The sequence below is a fragment of the Ammospiza nelsoni genome, chromosome 7 (genome assembly GCF_027579445.1).
Source record: "Ammospiza nelsoni isolate bAmmNel1 chromosome 7, bAmmNel1.pri, whole genome shotgun sequence".
NCBI lineage: Eukaryota > Metazoa > Chordata > Aves > Passeriformes > Passerellidae > Ammospiza > Ammospiza nelsoni.
Genome location: NC_080639.1, coordinates 29759141 through 29783679, shown reverse-complemented (window position 1 = coordinate 29783679; position 24539 = coordinate 29759141). Strand labels below are relative to the sequence as shown.

The following is a 24539-nucleotide window of genomic DNA, read 5'->3' as shown; positions in this document are numbered from 1 at the left end:
TAGTCTCCCTTGCTCCTCTGGGTCAGTGCAGAAGGCTTTGTTGTGGTTGATTCCACTGGCAATAAAACTCATCATGTAGCATTGTGCTTTCTTACTTAAATAAACGTTCTTGGTAGTGCATGAAACATGACTTCAGCTTAGCATTATGATGTTTTAAACTTGATTTTTTAGGGAATTGTGCCTTTGACTCTTATCACACTCATATTAAGTTTGAAAGTTAAAAAAGATCTAGTAACTGTAACAGAACGGAGAGTAGCTGACTTTTGCTTGTGCTGCAATAGCCTATATTGATGTGAGAGGTATGAAAGGGGGGGAAATATTTTGGTTGATTTTTTTTTTCTTCCAGAAATACATCTCTAACTGGAAAGCTTTTAATTTTATTTTTCTAGCTCACCCTAAAGGTAGGACAGAGTGTTTATCATCAGATGTGCATTTGGCTAACTAGTAATATATTTGCTTTCTGCCATGATAAACTATGTTTGAACGTCAAGCTCCTTGCCTGCATCTGGCTGATGAAACCAGAAAGGTCAGGGAAGGGTTCAGTGCCATATGTAGCTATGAGAACCCCACATAAAATAGCAAAGTGTGCTTTTGGCTGTCTGTAAATGGGTCCTTAAGAATTTGCACCAAATGACTCCAGGTCCCACTTTTTAATATAATTCTGCTTTGCCCCTGTGGGAAAGGAGAATAGTCATTAATAGACAGCAAGCATTATGCATTCAGAATCTGCAGAAGGCAACATGTGGAGAAGGTTTATAATCAAAACACATCATTACTCATTGTGGTTTTGCTCAGTCCATGCTCACTCTAGCACCTTGACTCCAAAGCTAAAAATTTCTGCTTTTGACATGTTACTTGGCTCTGTTCACTCATGGATGTAATATGAAGTTTGGAAACCTACTGGGCAAAACCAGACAAAATAATATTTTTCCATGTAAAATTTGGACTCCCCAGTATCTAAATGCATGCTGAACAGAAAATTACATTGCTGTGAATTCAGCCCATTCATGAGGGGGAGAAACCTGTCTGTCTGACAGGGAGCAGCAAGGGCTGGCTGCTCCCCAGAGGAGTGTGAGCCTGGAGCCAAGGGGAGCCATGCATGGGCTGTGCCATCACCAGCTGGCTACAGCCCTGCACCATTCCCAGCTGGCCACAGCCCTGCACTGCCACAGCCCTGCACCATCCCCAGCTGGCCACAGCCCTGCACTGCCACAGCCCTGCACTGCCACAGCCCTGCACTGGCCTCAGTCCTTCAGGCTCTGCTCCAGCAGGCACTGCCATGTGCTCTAACAGGGCTCTGATGTGCCCAGACATGGCAAACTATGAACCAGGGTCCAAATCCCAAAGGAGGATACAGTCAGGAACAAAAGGAGGCAAGGCAAGATTGTTCCTCTGTAGGTTTCCAGTTCAGTTTTTAACCTTCAGTCTGTAAGATATTATCTTGTCACTAGAGGTTACTGAAACAGCATCCATTTTTCTAGCTAAGCTTTCAGAGTTCATTGTTTAGTGTCTGGGGACAAACCTGCCTTGATCATGATTCTTAAGCCAAAAGTCATCCCAGTTCATAATTCAGCATCCCATGTGAATTCACATCTCTTGTGTTCTTCTCTTATGCTGGGGAAATAAGCTTTGAAATGGGAGTGATGTTGAAGTGTTGGGCTAGTGCTGAGGGAGCCACTGCTGCTCCTTTTTGGGGTCAGAGGTTACATGTCAAAGTTCTGCTCTGGTTGGAGCCAGAAAATCAAGGCATTCCACTGACTGATTGTCCCTGGGGTGAGTAGTCCAGTATAAGGGCTTTGAATTACCTGCCTAAATATGTTGACTTTATTCTTCCAGGGAACCAAGCAGGCAGGCTGTAGGTTAGGAGCTAAATCATGTTTGACTCACAAGTTATTAACCTGGTTTCTAGGCTGGCCATCCCACATTAAGAATATGTTGCAGTGAGATTCTAGAGATCTTACACCTTTCTTTTTCAGAGGAGTTTTAGGAATAGACAGAGTGAAAACCTGGATTTTTTTTTTTTATTAAAATTCTAGGCTTTTTTGATGGTGGAGATAGTTTTATTCTCTGTAAGTAAGTGCATTGTTGTAAGCCTGTAGTGAAACAGAACAAAGCAATCTTTGTCTTCTGAAAATGCCATGACCAAAACTGGTACAAATTCAAAGTCAGCTTTGCAATTTTTTTTATTGCTTAGATGGAAACCTTTGTAATTCATTTGAAGAATGAGGCAAAATGGAAAAATAAGTTATTTTCTATTTTTCTGAGTTTTCCCTGCTTGTCTGCATATTTGAAAAAATACTATGGTGAATGTTACTCTGTGGAATATACTATTTATTATAAATGCAATAGCTGAGCTTACTAAAACACTAATTAAAAGTCTTACTGCATTCCAACTGCAACTTTTCATTTAAAGATGACGACAAGCTGCACATGGAGCCCAGAAAAAAGGGAGAGGCAAAGACTGACAAATTAAATAATTCTGCTGATGGTTATTTGCCTGTTGGCAATGGCATATTGAACTTACTTCATCCAGCTCTGTGCTCTCTCAACTCACATTGAATGAGAATGGTAATTTTCCTCCAGCTGCATGGTAGAGTCAAATCATAACTGTGTGGCTTGAGAGTTTGCCATTCCTTCAGTATGTCACATAATACACAAGCAAGCCTTTATTTATGGTGCATGTATTCTTTAAATTGCTTTTGCAAAGCTTAGAATATTAATGCAATGCACACTATTTTGTAAAAGATTTGTAAAAGCACCTGCACACACATGGCAGTATGAAATCTAACTTGTGTCTCAAATGTAACTCATTTATATCACACTCCCATACTGGCAAACAGTGAATAAAGATTTTTTTCTGTTCTGTGAACTCTCTGGAACAAGAGTTCAATATACTTAAGGTTGATTTTTTTTTTGTCTATATAAATTCTGGTGTTCCTTTATAAAAGAATAACTCAGCAGTTTGTCTCTGCAGGGAGGCAAATATAAATATTTCAAAACAATGTTATTCTAAAAGCCAAAGCACTGGAAGAAAAATTATGATAGAATCTTGGAAGTACAGATTAAAGAACTATTGCAAATGGTATTGATTTCTGCTCATTCCATGGTACCACTTAAACAGCCTCATTCAACTGGAATCCTAGTGTTTGTCTGTAGTATTTAACACATACAAAGGCCAGAGTAGAGTTGGGTCCTTCTCTGATGGTCTTTCTGGCCAAAACAACAGAGGAAATAATCAGTTACCCCCTTGACATTTATGTGGGGCACCAAGGCATGGTGAGATTTATTGTCTTGTGCAAGATGACACAGAAACACACAGATACCTACCTGGATTCAGAGCAGAATGTCTGTCTTCCAGAGTTCAGTTCTCATCCACTATCCTAGATCTTTGGGAGATAAAAAACTTCTGATTTTGGAAGAGAAAATGAAGATGTGCAATGGGTGCAAACATCACAGATACCTAAGTGCCTCCTGTTGGATGCAGAGCATCATGTTCACAGTGCCAGAACTGGGTCTTCAGAGCCTTGACTCAAAGTTGGTTTGTTGGGATATGCAAATGGACAGGTTTGTCTGTTTGGGAGACTCTTGCATACCCACAGGTTTAATGGAAAACACGATGTTGGATTTGTTCAGACCTCTCAGTAGGAATGGAGCAACTGCAGTTAAGTGGGGCTCTATTGAAAGCATATGCAGAGTAAGCTCTTTTTCCACAACCTAAACAGCTACTTCTGAAGCTACTTCTGAATGCATGTGTGTTTCTCTTACCAAAATCACAGCAATTTTAGTTTCGAGAGAAAGCATTAGAAAGGGGAGGTGAGCCCACAAACTTTCTCTTAAACTCAGCATGTCTATAAATATTTATCTTGAATTGTTGAACTAGAAATTTATGGTCACAGCAATTTATACTTAGTATTTCAGTTAGTAGTTTGAGGTTTTTTCTTTTAAACTGTTGTTGCTCAGCCCTGGGATTTTATTTTCATTCTAAACACAGCCACTTGTGCATTGTACTATCTGAGTTACCTCTGCTAAGATGTTACTAAAAGGGTGTGTGAAGTGAGGAAAACTTATCAATTTCACAGATTATTACAAGGTAAAAAAATCACTGACAGTTGCTAATGAGCAGTTGATGTTTTTCCACAGGATTTTGTACTGAAGTCCTAATTATTTATGGCATAACAGTAAGTTGCACTTGGTGGAATAAATGGTGCAATGGGAAATGCCAGTTGTTTAGGCTGTCTGATGTGTTCACATCTTCATGATCCAACATTGCATTTTGTATCTCTTCATAACCACATCACTTTATAGTGAAGTTTGTTACAAATGACACTTCATGCCCATTGCTTTCTCAGCCCTACCAAGAAGCACTAACAAAGCAGAACACATAATTGAGGAGAATTTTTATAGCTTCTCCAGAGCACAGCCTTTTCCAGCAGTCTTTGTCACTATCAGCAGACAGTCGTTAACTGTGCAGGAACCCAGTAACAAAATCCAGTTTCAGCATTTTCTGTGGCCATGGCCAGACTCCTAAATTGCAGGAAATAAAAATCTTGTCTGCTTGGAAACTGATAAAGTACGGGCATGTTCATTTTAAGCACATAGTATTTGTTACCACCTTACACTTCAGAAGTGCATTGCTGCCCTTAATTGCAAATTTCATAGCTCCAAACAGATTTGCCTGTGGCTGTGTGTTTTGGGCACAGAAAGAAAGCAATTTTTTCTCAATAATTTTCAGTATTTCTCAATAATAGGTCATGCATACAGTGTGCACTCATGTAAATTTGTAGAGATTCCTTATCTGTTGATAGCATGCTAAGAGCAGCATCCCCAAACTAGGAAAGTATGAAGCTTGTTTGATCAGTGGCATAGCTCCTACATAGTGTTCAGTGACATATGAGATAAATTCTTGTGCTGTTAAGACAGAAACTTTACATCAGTAAGTAAAAATACAAACAAAAAACCCCAAAAACAACCTTTCAGTCTTCCAGTGCAAGTTTTATCGCAATAAATGATGAACATTCTCTTGTGAAAGAAAAGAAACAAGGTGAATTGTCATCTTTAAAAAGTGACTGCCAGTTCCAACCCCAGGTATTGCAGTTATGAAGGGATTGTTGTTATGAAAATAAATGATGGTGTTTGATTGTGCTGCTTTCCTGAGTTATCAGCAGTCTTATGACCTGATGATATCCCAGTGTCAGGCTGTGGCTTAAAGCATCTGGATTCTGTGATCAGTTCTGTGAGATAAAACAGCTAAATGTTTACAGTTCTCCTTGTAAGTGGGGACACACACACACGTTTTGCTAATGACAGAGCAAAATGTTGGTATTCATTTCATCCTGTACTTGCTCAGGAAGCTTCCTCCTGCTTCTACTTTGTCTAAAGAATCATTGTACACCTTTCTGAATTATTACTGGATAAAGGATGAATGAAGGATTGACAACTGAAAGTAAAACTTTTGAAGTCTTAAAAGTTCAGCTTTTTTTGATGAGAGAGGGGTGAAAATTTCCCAACAATTTATTTTTATTGTGTTAAACTGATTTATGTTTCAGTCTTTCTTCTAGTGCTGCCACATAATATTTATGAACAAAATTAGTGGCTAACCCCATAAATCAGGCTGTCCTGCTGAACAGGAAATTAATGAACCACTTCTGTTCTGACAGCTTTTCAAAACTCTGGTCTGATTCCTCAAAATCTTGTTTGCTGTAGCAAACATTGCTGCTGCTCTGAGATGAACTTTCCAGTCCTATCAGGAAACTTCTGACGTGCTCCTCAATTCTCTGTTACTGACACAAAGCAGCTGCTTCATCTAGAAATGTTTGATAGACATCTTGACTCAGAATCACCAAAGAGGGAAACTAGGAGAAGGATAGGGAAAGAGACATCGTTTTAGGGACTTACTGGGCTATATGGAAAAATTACCAAGAGCCTTATTTCCATTCCACAGCCACAGTTCTTTCCCTTTGAACTCCCTTATATTTGTACTGCATAATCCTGAGTGACCCTTTACCCTGCACTGAGGTCAGCTATTTCTTAGCAATTTTTTAGGATTTTAAGCTATTCAGCACCTCATAATATCTAACACTTCTTAAAAGTTGGGCCGTGGGAATAAAGCTTTGTCTTTGCAGTTTGCCTTTTCTTCTCTAAGGAGAGACTTAGAACCAGGGAAAACTTCCATTAAAATTGATGAGAGTTTCACTCAAGAGAGGGCTGCAGAGTTTATCTTTGTGTTGTGTTGAGAGCTCTTGTACGTGCCCTTGCCTTTGGAATCTTTTTGGCCCATACTGTGTGGCAGTGCTGAAGTTACTGAGAGCTGACAGAGTCATTTCTTACCATGTTGCTCACATTTTCCTGTGGTGGTGGCTTTACTTCTCTTATTTGTAACTCTGTTTTGTGTGGGGTTTATTTCATTGCCAAGGCTCTGGGCCTATTTTGTCTGGATCTCTTCACTGTTCACTCAGTGCTGTGCACTTTGGTTTCTGAATACAAACACATTCAGTCATTGTTCATCTAAGAAGAGCAGTGGTCCCTCTGTGCTGCATCTTCAGACTTCGCATTGATTCCTCCAATAGCAAGTTGGTTGGCAAGGGAGAAGTATGGTCAGATTATTTCATCTAATGGTACTAACTATTGAAATCTAAGTTCCTTTAAGTGTGAGTTTGGCAAAGTCTGAGTGTCTCCATGTCTCAGATCCTCAGCTATGAAGTCAAAGTTACACTTTCCCAAGTGACAGCTACCACTACCTATTTTGGACTGGAATTATCTTCAGTTTCTACAGAACTCAGTTTTCTGTGCACTCCTACTTTGAAAAAATGCCAGAATTTTACCACTTTATGGAGACCTTGTCATCTTTGTGTGCCAGGACAGTATCTGGATGGCATTGGAGGAAATAGCCTAAGCTTTCTCCTAGACTTTAGCCAAGGTTTATGGCATCTGCTTTTGAATTGGCAGCCAGAGGAAGGCTTTTTAAAAATGGTAAAAATACAACAATGACTAAATACAAATATTAAACAGATCTAAAGATATTCAGATATAATCTCACATTAGGTTCAGAAAGCTTATACTTACAGAAAAAAAGGTCCAGGTGAACTTTATGGGTGGTTTGCATAAAACTCTCATCACACACCTAATTGCTACAGGTCAGCTGGCTACAATGTGGGAAGAGTAAAAAGGCAGATGTTGCTGCTGGCAGAATGATTTATGAAAGCTGCATCAGAAAAGCTCTGCCAGTCTGAGACAGCAACAGCTGTGTGGAAATGCCCCCATTAGTGTAGCAGAGTTTCCAGCCCCTGATTCAGTTGCTGATTGACATCCCAGCTCCACAGATGTGTTCCACTATGCAGTGTGCTCCTTTATATCCTCTGTACAGGAAAGGGTAGAATCCATCATGGCAGAGTTCTGTATTTCAGCTGACTGATGTTTCAGGTTATTTTGTGGTTGTATGAAGACTCCTGTAACATTACTTTAAAGCACTACAGTTAAACTTATTCCCTAAATTAAATAAAATCTGATTTAGGAAAAGCACCTGTACATGTGATTAATTCCAAAAGACATAAATAGGGCTTGAACATGCTCTTGAGAGCTGCGTAAATTGGGACTGGTGTTTGAACTTGGATAAACTCAAGGCAGCTTGACACCCAGTGCTACTCTGAAATTCCACTTGATTCCTTCAGAAAAAATATCACACAAATGGACTTGTTTAGCTTATGGTACCTGGGATAGCAGTGCTTTTTTTCAAACAGTTATACTCTAGTGATTGAGCATAAAGCCAATACTCTGTGCACCTCTGGGAACTCTTGACACTGAATTTTACAAAAAGGAAAAAAAAAGATCAAATGTAGAAGATTGAAGAAGAAATTATGTGCAGCTGCTGTCTGCTTTTCAGTTAGCAGACCATGTCTTCCATGGATAGGTCATAAATTCTTCCCTGCTGAGCACCATAAAAACTGATTCCCCTAAAGACCTGTGGTAGTATGTGGAGTGTTTAGCACCTTTGCAATCTGCAAAAAGGGGCTGAATGGTGTGATACTGAATAAACAGACTATGCAAAACTATTTTTCAAGAGTCAAGACTAAAATTTTTGGGGTGCCACCTGCAGAAGGATCTTGTGTTTGGTGCTTGGACTATAAAGTATCAAATGCCATTTGGCACTGGTGAGTGCAAAGTAGAAAAATAAAACATGTCCTAGGTTTACAGAAAAACCATTGTTTTTTCTTGTATGTACAGGAGGTAATGCTTTGAAGTGAGCATGTTTGCTCCTACTCTGTATTCCATTTTTGCTTTAATGACACAACAGTGGATTCTAGACTGTTCTGCAGAAGAGGTAGGTTTTTCACTTTGTTTGCAAAGTCATAGCTAAGTCTCCAAATATTTAACATTTTCATGTTTAACCTTGCCAGGCAAGTTCTCTGTTTTAGAAGCAAGCTTTTAAAAGGGATAAACTATTCTTGAGATATGGTTTGTGTGTGTTTAAAGTCTCAGAAGGAGCTTAACAATGTATCATGTCCACTTTCTTTTATCAAGAACATCTGCAGTTCATTTGTTAAAGCAAACTGAGCTTGAGCCTAACAGAAGCTTTGTTACAAGACTTAAAAAGAGCTGCACTGGCCAGAACCATGTTTCCCACCTGCACCAACAGTAAAAATTAAAACGAAATCAAAATACAGCACCTATTGGGTGGGCTGTAGTTACAACATTCATGTTGTAGTCTCTACAGTTTTATAGTACTTCTTTGCTAACACTGAAATGAAGAGTTCACAGCAGTATGAAATATTAAAACAAGAAGCAGCTTTTTTCTCTAGTTTGAGAGAAACACAGCTCTGCCTACATGGACAGAGTATATGTTATGGTGTAGTATCCTCTGCTAAGGTCCCTTCACAAGTCTTTTGATCAAAGTCCAGGGTCAAAACCCATTGGCTCTTGATTGAAGTAAATTAGAGGGCTATGGCTCTCTGATGATTATGGGAAACACCTCTTTATTTGGAGGACCTAGGATGAGCCACGTCCACAGAACAGCTGCTGATGTTTGGATTGAATCTCTTGGGGCTGCATGAGAGCCTTCAACCATGTGACCTTCAGATGAGTTCATCTAATATGTAACTTGCAATAAAGGCAATAATATTCTATTTTTGCTGATACCTAGACAATGGAGGAAGACATATCTAGTCTCTACCACATTTCAAGTGTGTTATTTTTTTCCTGTATCTTTATTTTTTGGATTATAATTACACTTGCGAAATGTGTCATGCTGTTTAATGACATTTCTTCTGCTGCTTTCTTGATACAATCTGATGGCTTATTACTCCTAAGTTTTGCAAAAAAGGCAAGCAGTTTACTCCCCTCTAGAAATGAGTATTTGCTCTGTCAGGTTTGCAGGCAGCAGAATAAAGGTCAGACTTTGTCAGACATTCTGAGTAGTTTTCCACATCTCCCTTGACTTCGCCTTATGGTGACTTCTAAGGATCTGCCAAAAGCACAAGTCTGGGAGCTCAGTGCTAACATCTGACAGCTTTGGCTGAGGCTATCCTCATTTTATTCCTTTGCAGTTTCTGGTCTCTATGGCCTTTTCTGAGATGTAGGTCCCAGAAATTACTGGTTTCCTCCTGAAGATGGGCATGGAACAGAGAATAGGCTACAAAACTTTCTCAAGCTTTCCTCAATTTTTGGAATTTCTTAATGTTTAGATAGGCAGGCAACCAAATAAGCAAAGCTGTTCCTTTAAAGGAAGTGACTGGTGGCAATCATCTACCAACCCACTGGCTAATTTCTTTTGAAAGTTTATTGCTTGCCCAGTCCACTGTGGATGTGGGAAATAATTTATTCTCTTCTGCATTACAGGTACTATATGTATTAGAAAACATTTAGCATTTCTCATTACTGCCATTCTTCATTTATGACTTGTTACCCAGGTCATCCACACTTTGTTTTGTGTTGTTTTACTGCTTCCAGGCATTACAGTCTAACTGTGAATGTCCTAACTACGCTGCCTGCATGTGAATAGATAACATTTCTGTCTTTCCTTTTCCTTATATGTATTGAATCTCCCAAATAAAACTGATTCTTTCATTCAATGGTTGAGAACTATACACACATAGATCTTAATTCTGGACTTTGGGAGATTACGGCAAAGTAGTCTACAGAAACAGCAGCACAACTGAACACTTGTGCTGACAGAATCTGGATGTTTTAAAATTCTGATTTCATGGGAGCAGGATTGTCTCTTGAGAGGAATTTTAGTCATCAGTGAACTAATACTTCAGTATATGAAATAATTTCTATGAAGGGCATTATTTTGAATAACAATGTCTTAAGAGTTGTAACATTGCCAGTCTAAGTATGACTTTTGATGTGCCTGTCTATATATGATGTAATCCAGAGAGATTTTGCAAGCCAGTAAATCCTGTTGATAGCTGTCCTCTTCCTGATCTCAGTGCTTGTGTGACCTTAAACAGCAAAATGGGACATATATCTAGTCCTTAACATCAAGCACTGAACACCTCAGGCAGTACAATGGATGTAGTGCTGGAATATGTAATGTAATGTTTGCCATCATTTCTAATAGTCTTTAGATGTTACTGTCAAACTGAAAAATATTCAGTAACAGTACACACCCCATCAATGTTTCACACTTACACTTTGGTTTTTTGTAACTCATGGCTCCTTCTTTTTGGGTGCTGTGGGTTTGTGTTCATTGTTCACCTCACTGGAGCCAGCAGCAGTTTGAAATTTGAAGTTAAAACCATAAGCCAAAAGAGTGCATCTCATTGCCTTAAACTGCTACTGCAACTATGTTTAAGTAGGCAAACCTATGTTTTTTTGAAATTTGTACATAAACAGCTCTTTTATGGAGCATAGATAGAGACCAAGTTTGAGAAAATGTTTCCTGTGCTCTTGAACAAGAAAAAGGATTGCTAAATGTGTCTGGTGTTGGTGGTCACTGACTGCCTTTCAGTTTGTGACAGTGGGGAATAGTTTGTAGGAGCACATTTTCTAATAATACTGTCCTTTAATGTACAGCTTCCATGGATTTGTTGTATTTCTTTATTTTCTTTGGGAAGCTAGCACCATCCCTTTTCAATAGCATTCTCTCAGACCCAGATGTGGAACAACCTGAACTCTGAGAGTTTCACACACCACAGGTTCTCTCTCGGCTCTTTGCCCTTGCTGTTGGTGCCCTGTTTTGCCTTACCAAACTTTTCCAGGAAGGCTCTAAGCACTTGAAGGGTCCAGACAAAAACTGAAAACTTGTGTTTGTGCTAATACAATGGTTATTTGCTGCTTGCTGTCAATTTTCCACTTGTTATTGTGGAGCAGGTAAAGAGAAGCTGCAGCCTCACTGGGACTGGCAATACTCACACAGGCCAAGTTGTAAATAAGGGTTATAGCATGCTGCTGCTGGGCATTAAATAAGCAGATAAATTTCTCTTTGCTGTGGATTTATTCAAGGCAGATGTTTTTAGTGAGCTCTGGAAAGGTTTGGAGGAATATAAAACCTGCTGCAGTTCTGGAATTGATCCATGAGGATCAAAATCTGGTAACCAGTGATTTGTTTAAGGGTCCCTGACACTTTTATGGCATGACCATGTATTTCAGAGAGGGCTGGCTCAGTTTGAAACACATTCCAAACCCAAACCTGAAATAAATCCTTGCAACAGAGCAATTCTGTAAACTTCTGCTTTCCCATTATTTCATTTTTGACAAAAAAATTCAAGAAAAAAGAGTCATAGTTTGGGAAGGGAATGACTCAACCTTTTGAAAGGAAATGGACTGCTGATAGCCTGTGTTTGTAGCTTTTGGTGTGGCATTTCCTCAATGTAGAGATGTGGATGAACACATTATTACAGAGATAGCAAGTATAAAACAAAGAGAAGAAATGGAAAAGTACTTAATGTAGCTTCAGCCATGTGATACTGGAATTACATAAATAATGGTCTACCAGAGCTTGAAGGGTTAGCTAAAAATGGCCTTGTGTGGTCCAAGAGGGCCTTAAGAATATTGTAAAAGAAAATTGAAAAAGAAGACAAGTATTTCCCATTGTTTTGACCCCAATTGTTCTCTGTTACAAGTGATAGAAGGTTAATGCTTGAGGCCTTTGGAGCTGGACTGAAGAATTCCATGAAATCACCAGAAGAAATGATTATGAACTGGGAAAAAACAGTGAATATATTTGGTGATGTGTAATTGATGACTTTGTTTTGCAGACCAGAATCTCAGCAGCTGTAAACAGATGTGGCTAGACTAATGCTAGTAAAGAGGCTGTGATGTGAAGACAGAACCACTGAAAAGGTCTTCACATCAATTGAAGTGCTACTCTTCCATTTTACTGTACTGTAGATATTTGATACATAAGTGTGAAAACAATTTTGCCTCAAATATTTTAAGTAAATCTTAATATCCAGGTGAAGCAAAATGAGAACTAATAACTCCATTCTAATATACTCTCTGGCTTTGGGTAAATCACTTAATCTCTTTGCTAGTTTCTTAATCCAGAATAAAAATGCAGGTATGAGGGCATTGGCAAGTTATAGTAAGAAACAGTTATTTGGTGCAAGTCACTTTCTGTGACAGTGAGCACATTATCAACTACCTGGAGTCAGAGTATTGTAACAATCTCATATTGCTGCTATACAACTCCCTTTTTCTGAAATTGAAATGTGCTAAGATATTCCCTGGAGCCTGTGCTCTTAGTAAGCACTACATCAATATGCTGGACTAGGGTGAGGAGTCTGGGACAAGAAGGAGCTGCTGTTTATAAGAAAAGACTGGAAAAAGACATGACCACAAAGAGCTTTAGAAAAATGCTTTGACATTTTTAAACAGAAATCAGCTCCCCATTGTGGAGGATCCCACAATTTATACTTCATGGAAGATGGCTTTTGTTTAGTTAGACTCAAAAAGAATTTGAGAAATTATACCAGAAGTAGAAAGTTTCTCCAGTTTATTCAGCATAGTCAGCTCATGACAAATGTTAATGTCCTTAAATATTGAGTAAGTAATGCCAGGGAGAAGAGGTCACCACATCACTGGGAAAATTAATTTGTCTGAACTGATATCCCAAGATTTAAAGGAAAGAGAAAAATTCTGACAGCTGTAGGTTAAGCTGCAGCAGATGAGAAACCCAGCTGGAGTGAGGTGGGGCTGGATTAAACATGAAAGGCTTTTAAAGAAGAGAGCCTAAGAATGGGTAAGGTTGGTTGGCTAAATATTGTAATTTGCAAAGTAAGTGCTGTGCAGTCAGAGAAAGCAAAGCTGAAATGAGAATTGGAAACTGAGAGGAGAATGCTGGGAGGAATTTGCCCGAACCACAACCAAGCCTTCTTCACTTCAAGACAGATCATCAATATTTTGCCCACCTGGAGGTTGAAGGGACTTCCTGTTCAGTTGCCAAATTTTGATATGTAGTTCAGAAGGCAAAATTGCTTCTTTCCCAGTGAGCAAACAGCCATGACTATTACTCATTCCAGCTCATCTTGATTCACTCAGTTACTTCATGGCTTGTAGGCAAAGGATCAGAGAGTCAGAAGATGGAAAGTTGACATATCAGAGGGGGATAGGAAAGGAGTACTGCAATCAGCAGTTGTTATGATGACTTGGCAAGCGTGCTAACAATTAACACATTCTAAAGTGACCCTCAAAGAAGATGGCATTTCTCACAAAGCAGAGGAAGAACCTTTGTCTGAGTAGTTTTTTTATTTAGTGGAATCTGGTGTATGTCTGCTTTTCCCACTTTTTTTGCAAAAGAAAGTCAGGTCCTCATCAAGTTTCAAGAGCTCCATTTCAAATCAATAACTCAGTTCTCAGTTACACCAGTCAAGGATCTGCCTGTAAATCTGAAGGAATCATTAATGCCATTGGAGGCAGGGATGTACCAGTATGGTTGTTATTTAATGAGAACAGTACTGGTTCATTTTGCTGAACATTCTTCCTTTGGGTAGATCAGTAGTCTTTTTAAGTTGAGCTTAATGTTTGTGTGACTATATGTAGGTGCTCATAATCCTTTCCTGCCATGAGAATGACCCTTAATGATGCTCTTTCAAATTGCAGCACCTTATCTTCTACTTCTAAAGATCAAGACAGAATTTGGTATGTGTCTGCCTTTTTTGCCTGTATATTGTCAGCAGCTACTATGTCTCAGCACACTTGAAAACTAGATGGCTGACCAAAGTACAGATTTGCATTATAAGCCCAATCCGTGGCAACCATGCTAGAAGTATTTGGTACAACAGCCTTGCACTCTTGCATACTCAGAGGTGTAGTAGCATTACTGCCCCCTTTTTTGAGTTTCTGAGCAGTGGGGACCCAGGAGTCAGGATTTTTCATTGGCACTCTCACTGTGATTTTGTGGAGAAACTGTTCTAGTGGGAAATTTTTCTGCATGAGTATCTATCTGTCTGACTAGTCTTATGATTTTAAGTTTGGCTTATCCAAGAGTTTTTTCATTTCATTATCTTGTGCCATTTGGCTTGCAAAGAGTATGTCTTTAACAGATGTATTAAAGAGTATGTGTCAAGAACTTTCCACTGCATTGCTAAATGTCCAGCATTTCTTCCTGATACCATCATCTGTTAAGTTTACCTTCTTTCTCCACTCTCTCTCACATCTTGCCAGGTCAGAGGCTATCCTGAGCCACAGATCACATGGTACAGAAATGGGCACCCTGTCCCAGAGGGAGACCATTATGTCGTGGACCGCAGCATCCGGGGCGTGTTCAGCTTGGTCATCAAAGGAGTGCAGGAAGGTGATGGAGGCAAATACACCTGTGAGGCTGCAAATGATGGTGGGGTTCGTCAAGTGACCGTGGAACTGACAGTGGAAGGTCAGAAGATTCTTATACTGTTGTTTTGGTGATTGTAGTTTAAGTAAAAGAGCAAGATGTGCTAAACAGTCTGGTTAAAATCACAACACATGCCTTCTCATTGATGCAAGAGTAAAGTTCATTTACTGCACTTCACAGGTTAAGACATTGTGCAGGGAGCTACATGTCTACAATTAGATAAAATGTGAGTTCTGTTTCAGGTGTGGGTGATGATGTGCAGGTAACAAAAGTCCTAGCTTTAAAGACTTCGTTTTAAACTTTGTAATTTTCATGGAAAATTACCACTTGGGACAAAAACTGCAAAGCTGCATGCCTGGTTGTAATTGCATGCTTAATGTCAGGCAGGAAACAGCCAGGATCAAACCCAGGAATTTTTAAGAGCACATCTGCATATTAGATAGTTGCAAACTGCCAAGTTTAGAGTGACGCAAAGCCAGGGAAGGATTGAAATCAATTGTACTGCTTCTCCTCTTGCAATTTGGTCATATCAGAGACCTGTTGAATATCAAAAACTCTCAGGTCACAACTCTGTCTTGAAGTAAAGAAAAAATCTGCATCAGTCCTGAAACTATCAGTATTTGGGTTTATTCAGAGTCAAAAAACTCTATTATACTCAGAGTACATACTGAAATATGCATACTTCTGACATGATTGCTGTTGCCTTCTGTTGTAAAAATTATGTGAAGTATTTATTTTTCCCCTTGTTTTAACAATTTTATGAATGACAATTTACATGGAGGTGGAAGATTTTTTAGAAGTTGTTTTCATATCAGTTTTTCTGACCTGGCTTTTGCTGCAGTTCAAAACAACTTCGGGGCAGTACCCAAAGACTGAATTTCTCATAGTTTAAGAATTATATGGCCTTTCTTCTAAAATCCCTCTATCCATCAAGATAGCAAAGCACAGAGGGTTTTTTGCTTTTTTTTGTTTGTCTTCTGTTCTCAGCAAAAATAACCACGTGTGGCTGCCTGCTGCTTGATAAACGAGTGACTGAAACATGATCTGTGGTTTCCATCTGCACGGCTGTCCTGTCTGACAGCGCTGTGGGCTCTCGCTGGGCTCTGGAACAGGTGTTTTCTCCCAGCCCGGAGCTGTGTGCTTGCTGCTGCGGCTCCGGGTGTCCCCTGGCCGGGCTCTGTGTGCAGCAGGTGGCGCTGGGCTCCCGCAGCCTCTCCCTCCTGCCGCGGCAGCGAGGGACCAGCTCCTGGGGCATCTGCAGCAAAGGTGCCTCGGGCTGGCCCGGCACTGAGAACCCAGCCAAGTAAAGACCTCTCTCACAGTCTGAAAACATCCTGCTGTCTTAATTTGAGGTACTGGTGCACTATAGAAATTAGACAGTGTTTCATTCAAAAAAGTATTTTTTCATGAATAATCTTCAGCGTTGTTACAACTGAGGCTGGGGGTTAGACAGCAACTCTGCTAAAGCTTGGTTTTGAAGTTGGAGAGCCTGACTTTGAACTGCAGATGACATAACCTTATACTGCAGGTGTTGCATTCCTCCTTTATGTTTCTAACCTGGAGAAATGCAAATTTACATAGTCTTTATTATCACTAATTCCTCAATTAGTGATAATTGACAAAACTTTGGTAATTAGCAATAAAAAGTGATAATTGGTGATAAACTAATTGATAATTAGTGACAAACTAATTGACAAAACTTTTGACTTCCTGTCTTTCTGTCCTATGCTTACAGGAAACTCCTTGATGAAATACAGCCTGCCATCCAGTGCCAAAACCTCTGGGTAAGCAATCTACTGCCTTGGATATTGTTTAACAGACACTTAAGTATATTTTGGTTGGAAAACAAGTAAAATTACTCTTTCTAAAAGTCTCCACTTACCCCAAGCAGAGCAGCTACTGTGAGAGCTGCTGGCTAAGCAGAGTGGTTGAGGCAGTCAGGAAGATGCACAGCTTCTGCTCCAGCATACTGACTGAGGAATTAATGTGGCTGAAAACAGAACATCCTGCTGATGTTGCACCCTCCTGCCTAAATATTGCACCCTCCTCTGCTGCAATTTTGCACCCTCTTCTCTACTCTCTGATATTCAAGAATTCTTCTCCACAGCTTCCATGTGACAGTCTCTTTTTAAAGCCAGGGCAAATACTGCTTAAGGAGACATCAGTAAGAAATAAAAGCAACTGAAATCAGCATTCTCACACACAGAATTTAAATATTTCCAAGCAACACAGTGGGTAAACTGTAGTCCAGAAGAAATAACTGTTCTGGTTTGAGTAACTTTACCAAGAACAGTTGATGGGGTGATATAAGCTGGCACATAAAAGCCTACTTGTATTTTGTGCACTTCAGTAAGCATTTACAATTATGTGAATGTCATTGTTTTGAAAGCCTCAGGCCTAATTCTTCCAACAGCTGAATTAATTTCTTTATAAATAGTTTGAATTTAAGCAGAATTTTCTCTGACTTATCTCTGGCACTGAGTCACTCTGGATGTAGGCAAAAGCACATGTTCTGATTATGTTAGTGATTAAAATACAGATGGTTAAAACTGGAGTATTTAATTTCATCATTAATATGAAAATTATTTTTTTAAATTTTAAAATTAACAGATTACAACACTGAAAATGGTAAGTAAAACTGAGTAATCAGGACACATGATTTTGCATGATAAATTCTGTATTGCAAATTACCTAGAGATGTACGCACAGGATAAATAATCAAAACAAGAAAGGACAGTTAGGTTGCTGTTAGGTTTTGTATACTCAGACTTCACAAAGTACTGTCCTAATCCATTGTATTGCATACAGCTAGAGTGATTGTCCTCACTTTTCATGCTCCTGTGTTTTCCTCCTCTTCAGTATTAATAATTCTATGAGAAGGGAGAAGAATTTAAAAATTACACATTTTCATTTGTTCATCTCTAGGAACCAGCCATAAAGCTGCAGGCCAGCTAGTAGTTGATTTTCTTTTAATTTGTTATGTGTATAAATGTATAAATATAGACTCACCACCTAAATATGGTTACTAAAAGACTTTAGTACAAATTTATGTTCTTCTTTAGTGATATGAGAGAGAGATGACATTAAAAGTTATCAGATATTTAATTATACGATAAAGTGATTTTCATTGTAGCATGTTGCAGTCACCCTTCTCTCAGTACTTCTGGTCCTCCTGCCCATGTAAATCCTTTCATTATGGTATCATCTCTTGCTTAGAAACCTGGAGCTGCCCATATGGCAACCACCCTGTCTTGGCAGCACCTTGGGCTGAGGCGATGCGGTCTCTGTTAGTATCTGACACCTGGTAGAAATGGTGAGGTATTGACACATCTTACTTGCATGTGGTAAAAGGCCATCTGGAAAAGAACGCCTTAAAAATGGTTCAGTTTGCTTGAAATTAAATGTTAAAAAAAAGAAATCACCATCTGCCATCTGCTAATGTGTCTTTGTTGTACCAAGGCTTCAGAGCAGAGTGAGTGTGTTCCTTTTGACATTAATGGACCTGAAGTTGCACCTTTTTGGTTTTTTTCATGCTATGATGCTGTTTGATGTTTTATGTTTTATGGTTGTGTAACTGTTTACAGTTTTGGACTACAGTCACTGATGCCATTTTTGTTTCATCCCACATATAATTTCCCAGCTGTAGCAGCCATGTAAGTAGAACTGGGAATTTACACTTAACAGTAACTCACCTGGGACAGGTGTACTTTGGTTTTGTGCCTGCTTGGTGTTTGCTTTGAAAACATTGTAGCAAATGAGGTTACAAATAAAAGTCTTCCCCAGACTAAAAGTACTTACCAGGACCTGTCAGAAATGTTGCAAAACCAAGGTGCTGATTCATAAATCAGAAATTACGGTGTCAGTTGCATTCATGAATGAAACAAATTGCATGATAAAAACCTGTGAATGGTATACGAGTGTGCAAAAATAAACTCTTAGGAGGCAACAAAAAAACAGGAAATGGGGAAAACTAAATGCATGAAGTGTTTCCTATCTTTTGGTTTTCCCAGCTCTGCTTATGAACAACTAAAATGGTCCCCAAGATCTATTCTGTGTATGCCAGTTGAGGGTGCATAACATAACACAGTTGCATGAGGAGTCAAGAGCAGTCATCACCAGCATTTCCATTTCTTCCATGGCCAAGAAAAATATTGTGCCACTACAGCCGGTGTTGTCACCAATGATATACTCTTGTTGGCAGACCACAGGTCTAAAAATGCTTCCTGACATGTGCTCTAACCACAACAGCTTCCAGTTCTTCTGTAAAACCAGAATGTCAATTGCCTTTGCAGGGCAAGACTTGCTGTTCCATCTGTGGAGCAGAGGCCAAGCATCTGGGGAGAAAGTCCACCCAAGTTTGCTACAAAACCCAACCGAGTTGTTGTGCGTGAAGGCCAAACAGGCAAATTCTCATGTAAAATTACAGGACGACCTCAGCCTCAAGTCACTTGGTCTAAGGTATGATTTCCCCAAAAGTTTTTGTTTTCCTTCTCTTTTGAAATTTTGTGCCTTGCAAGGATGAAATGCACATTGAAGTCTTAAGTGCCAGTGTCTCCTTTGGGCATACACAAGATTTCCAAACACATTTTTTTCTTTGTAAGGAAGGAGCTTTCAGATGAAATTAGGTATTATGCTGATTGGGCCATTTTCATTGAAACTGTCAGTCTTTTAGAAAATTACAGTTACTTACTTTGGTTTGGAAGGGCAAATATATGACTGCTCTGGTGGCATCCTGCTCCCCTCCACTCTTCAACAGAACCTCAACTCTTATAAATTCTTCTATTTTCTCTTGATAGCTCCAGGTTTGTGGGGGAAAAAAACAAAAAAAGTCCTCAGAGAACAGGAAAATGCTTCCAAGTCATCGTCTGCTTTATTCCAGACTTATCCTTGTCTGTAATATAAGAGGGTCAGGGTACATCCCCAAACACAGGCAGCCTCTTGCAGTGTTTTTGTTTGGTTTTTAGGGTTTTTTTGGAATTTTTTTTTTGTTTAGGGTCTTTTTATTTGTTTTTGTTTGTTGTAGTACTTTGGTTTTCTGCCCTCTTCACGTTTGCTTTGAAAACATTGTAGCAAATGAGATTACAAATAGAAGTCTTCCCCAGACCAAAAATATTACGAGGACATGTCAGAAATGTTGCAAAACCAAAGTGCTGATTCATAAATCAGAAATTACTGTGTCAATTTCTAGGAATCTGGGTATAATTAACAGGGAAATGTCAAAACCAAACTGAGATGAGTAGGTGGCAAAATAAAGGAAAAAGAAAGCCTCCTGAAGATGTGAATTAGAAAATTTTGGGCACAGTTAATTGTTTTGTTTATACCATAGGAACATTATTCATAGAAGGAATTTGGCTAAAGGATAGGAAAAAGGCAGTTTGACCTAATGTTTTACTAAAAAATTCTTGCTCCCCTTCTCTTGACAGTAGCTAGTGTCTCATGGTGCCTTGTGGTATTTGCAGGGTGATATTCAATTACAGCAAAATGAGCGCTTCAACATGTATGAGAGAACAGGCATCCAGTTCTTGGAGGTGCACAACGTTCAGCTGGCTGATTCAGGAATTTACACCTGCACAGTGGTGAACAGCGCTGGGAGGGCATCTGTGTCTGCAGAGCTCACTGTTCAAGGTACAGCAAGGAGTTTGCAGGACAGAGAAAAGGGGCCACAGACATTCTGATAAAATGTCTCTGTTGTGTTTTTGGTATTTACAAGAAACATTCACTTCTTCCCATTTTCTTCTTCTCTCTTTCTCTCTCTGTTCATTAAATGATGTTGTGATAGCTTGGAACATGCTACAGCTGTAAAAATTGTGATGGTTCAATGAGAAAAAAAGCAATCCAAGTGCTTTGTAACAGATTTCTTTAAAAACACTTTTTCACTTTTACTGAGACTTTGATTTCTATGTTTTGAACATTGATTTGATTTTCAGCAAATGGAACCTGGCACTTGTCATTATAATCAGTAATTAATTTTGTATTTGTTGAGTACTAGTGCCAGATGCACATTTATGCCAACTCCCTTATGGGAGGCAAAATTCTATCTATATTTGTAGAACTAGGAAAGTAAAGTAAAAGACCATAATTCTAAATTATGAGAGAGGAAAAAACCCATCCTAATAAGATTAAAATTCAGTCTTCTCAACTCACAACCCAGCTTATTTCACTGCTTGTTAAGGAAACAAATATATTTGCATAAATAGAATGTTCTATTTCATACATGCATTATCACATACAGCTCATTTTGCAGCTTGATGCTTCTTAGGCTGCCTGCTGCATCAGCCTCAGAATCATACAGCCTTCAGCAAGCTCACTAAAGAGGAAGTTCATCAGTCAGTGGGTAAGCAGTCACTGGGCCCAATTAAATAATTAAATCCACAGCTGCTGGCTTCTGCTGCAGTCATGAGCTCAGTGGGTTACATGTGCACCCAGCAGTGACTTTTTTGCTGCAAGACTTTCAGTTTCACATCAGTGTTGTCACACTGAAAGGTATCAAGAATATAAATAACAAATGGATGTACATTTGGGATGCTCAGGACCACAGCTAACCTTTCTACAAATTAAAGCTGTACTTTTTATCTGTAAGTTCCAATCTGATGAAGCCATTGTAGAATAAGCTTCTACAGTTTGCCTCTTCAGCAGAGGTTGTACAGAAAGGCCTGTTTCTTTCAATAAGCCTTTTATCCAAACATAAAACTCGATTCCTGATTGCTGTCCCTGGAGTGGTGAGCTTTCTGTTCTGTAATGGCTGCATCTGCCTTGAGAGATGATGCAGAACTGGGGTCACAAAGTCACTTGTGGTATATGTCTGCTTCAGACGCTGACCACATCTCTGAACAATCCATTCTTTCTTGGATTAGTGCAGGACAGTAAAAAGGGCACTCTTTTGCAATGCTCTTGATTAATTGGATGGTTCCACTTACCTAACCTCAGTATATAATACCTAATTCTTTCATGATCAATTAGATCAAGTTGCCAGAGTTGCTGCAAGATGTTAGCAGACAATCAAGTGGCTCAGAAGTACTACATGTTCTTTCAAAGACATACAGTCTCATATATAGATATTTTCTTCCAATAGCTATACTTTTTCCCTTAGTGGAAGGTGAAGAGGGAAGAGGAAATATTCTTTTAATAGACAAGGTATTGTCTATTAATACCATTGCATGGTACTGTCTTGTCTGCAGCCAGTAGTTATGAAGCTTCCTTTTCTGCATTTATCCAGTCTTTTTAGTTTTCATTTCTATATTTCTGTTACTGTTTGACAGGTTTATTGAAATGAGATCAATGGGTTTTCATCCCTCTCTCATCTCAGCTTTTGTTTGTGTGTAAATAGATTCTTTTGGTCACTCTGAATGTCATGGCAAGTTCAAGCATTAAGTTGTGAATTTTTGCTTACAAAACACTGTGGAAATCAGGATATTATGCATCACATGATTTTGTCTTTTCCCTGAGGCAGAGATGCTGAAAGCATTTTTATGAAGTGCTTGTTGATGACTTGAAAAATTGGTTATCTTGCAAATTAATTATTACATGTCTTTCTACTGTAGTTTCTAGTCTCACAGCTGACAACAGCATAGGTGCAGCTTTGATCTGACCAGGAGAAAATAAATTCCATCCTGAAATCTTAATTAGAGGGCAATGCAGAGATGTGTTTGGTATTTGACCTGGTATGCGTTTCTCTTCCCACAACTATTTATCTCATGCTACCCCCAAGAGAAACAAACACTGTAAAGGTTTTTGAGAATTCATGGAGGATTACAAATCAGGAGACTGATTGTGGGTCAATATGTGCTCAGTTTTATCAATGCAGCTGATGAGGCACCTTGGCAAATCACCATAGCTCAGCCATGTTCCCAGATTTCCTGGTGGTGTTGCCAAGTGAAGAAATGCTATGCATTAGCTTTTGAGTTATTCGTGTTAGTCATGATAATTCTTGCCGCACAGCAAATGGGTTGGTAAATGTTTACAGGTGGGTCCAAGTTTTGGGAGGTTTTACTCCTCTTGACTTAGTTCTGTGTTTTAGCCAGAGGACTGCTGCTGTTTCACTGTGAGCATGCTCAGGTGTAGGACTGATTGATGGCTTGTCTTCCTCTACCTCTGAAAACTCTGTAGAATTCCCATAAGATTTGATAAGCTGCTTCCCAGTTGGAATCTCTTCCATGTATCTCTCCCCCATCACAGAGCTTTTGAGGGTCCCTGAATCTTTAGTTCTGCAGGGTTGTGAGAATATGATGCAGCAATGTCTCAAAATGGAGCAAGACCTCTTTGTGTTTCAGCTGAGCAGTTTCCTGTTGTCCATATCAATTCCAGGTGTGGTGATAGTCAATCTTGACTTCAATGAATTAAAAATTTGAAGAGTGAAGGTTCTTAAGTATATTTCTTGCTTAAAATCTTCCAAATTTTTGGAATTGTGCACAGAATGGTGTGTATAATTTGCCTGTTTCTTCTTTTGTATTTCAGGTCCAGATAAGACCGACACCTGCACTCAGCCACCTTGGTATGTTTTTACTGGAGTACTTTCTCTGACTTTTTAATTGCAGTGCACTGATTTTGACATTTACTGCATGTGCTTTCTTCACAAAGTGATACATTTTGGGGGAGTCAGTCTATATTTGGAAGTCAGAAAATGTTTGCTTGGAATAAGATACTCTTTTGCTGCCTGATTCAGCTGTCTTGGTAGACTCACAGGAAATAGCTGGTGGAACTGGTGGCAACATTATGAAGTACAGAGTTCTGGTCTGGTTCAGAAAAGCAAAATTTTGTAAAAAACCAAACTATGTGAGCAGAAATTCTGCCTTGTACCAGAGGGTCAAATGCCATTTTTGGAGTTAACACTGAATGCACCTTGTCAGTACTGAGCTGGTTGTTCTTTCCTGTCATACACTAAACACCCTATGGCCATGGTCTTTGCTGTTGTCTGAAAATACATACAAAAGTAGAGGTGAAGTAACAAGAAAGAAAAAATAATATTTAGGCCTTTATTTATAGGGATTTTTGAAATTAAATTACTGTAACTTTTAAAATTATTTTACAGAAGTACTTTTCTTCATTAATGGGAAATGCAGGAATGAAAAGTTCAAGGCTGTCTGTGCAAGACACTTTGATGAAGGCCAGTTGCTTTATAGTCATTGGGATGTTTAATCTGTTCTCACATGCCCTGGATGAGATTTCTAAATGGCATGCTCACACTGTCCTAACTGCAAAGTGGAATTGAAAATGCTGTGCTATTCTGTTTTTCAGATCTGTGTGATTTTTAGGAACATACATGAAAGTAAGTTTAGTGTAAATGAAACTGTGCAGCACTGGAAGCAGAACTCCCCATGCATGTGGTTCTCCAGAGTAGTTTTGCATCCTCCATCATTTATTCACACACGCACACAACACACACACACACAAAAAGATGTTTTGTAAAATGAAAAAGTCTTACTTCCTGAAAAGTAACTGCAAATCTCAAACAGTACATCCAACTCCAGCTGAAGAAAGTACCCCAGTAAATATCCCAAGTCTCCCTGAGAGAATAAATTAATGGCACCAAGTGTAGCAAAACAGAGCTGGGCTGGAAATTGCTGCCCTTATTTCAGATGTGTTCCAATTCTGGCTTGGAGTAATTCTGTGGATGTGTGAGACACAGACAGTGCTCTACAGCTTGGGTATCAAGGCAGTCACCTTCAACGAAGGAGACTTAGATTTAAGTCCCCCAGCTGGTCAGCTGCTCTTGTGCTCCCAAAGTACTGAGCAGCAGATCAATCATAATTCTGAGAAACTCTTCCTAACAAAT

At 39.2% G+C, this 24539-nt stretch overlaps 1 protein-coding gene across 1 annotated transcript in view; it reads left to right on the top strand.

Moving 5' to 3' along the window:
• Nucleotides 1-24539, top strand: part of MYLK (myosin light chain kinase) — a 195367-nt gene that overhangs the window by 61720 nt on the left and 109108 nt on the right. The window contains exons 3-7 of the mRNA XM_059475797.1: nucleotides 14602-14809; nucleotides 16503-16551; nucleotides 19060-19225; nucleotides 20227-20392; nucleotides 23222-23258. Of these exons, the coding sequence (XP_059331780.1) occupies nucleotides 14602-14809; nucleotides 16503-16551; nucleotides 19060-19225; nucleotides 20227-20392; nucleotides 23222-23258 (626 nt within the window). The remainder of the gene's footprint in view (nucleotides 1-14601; nucleotides 14810-16502; nucleotides 16552-19059; nucleotides 19226-20226; nucleotides 20393-23221; nucleotides 23259-24539) is intronic.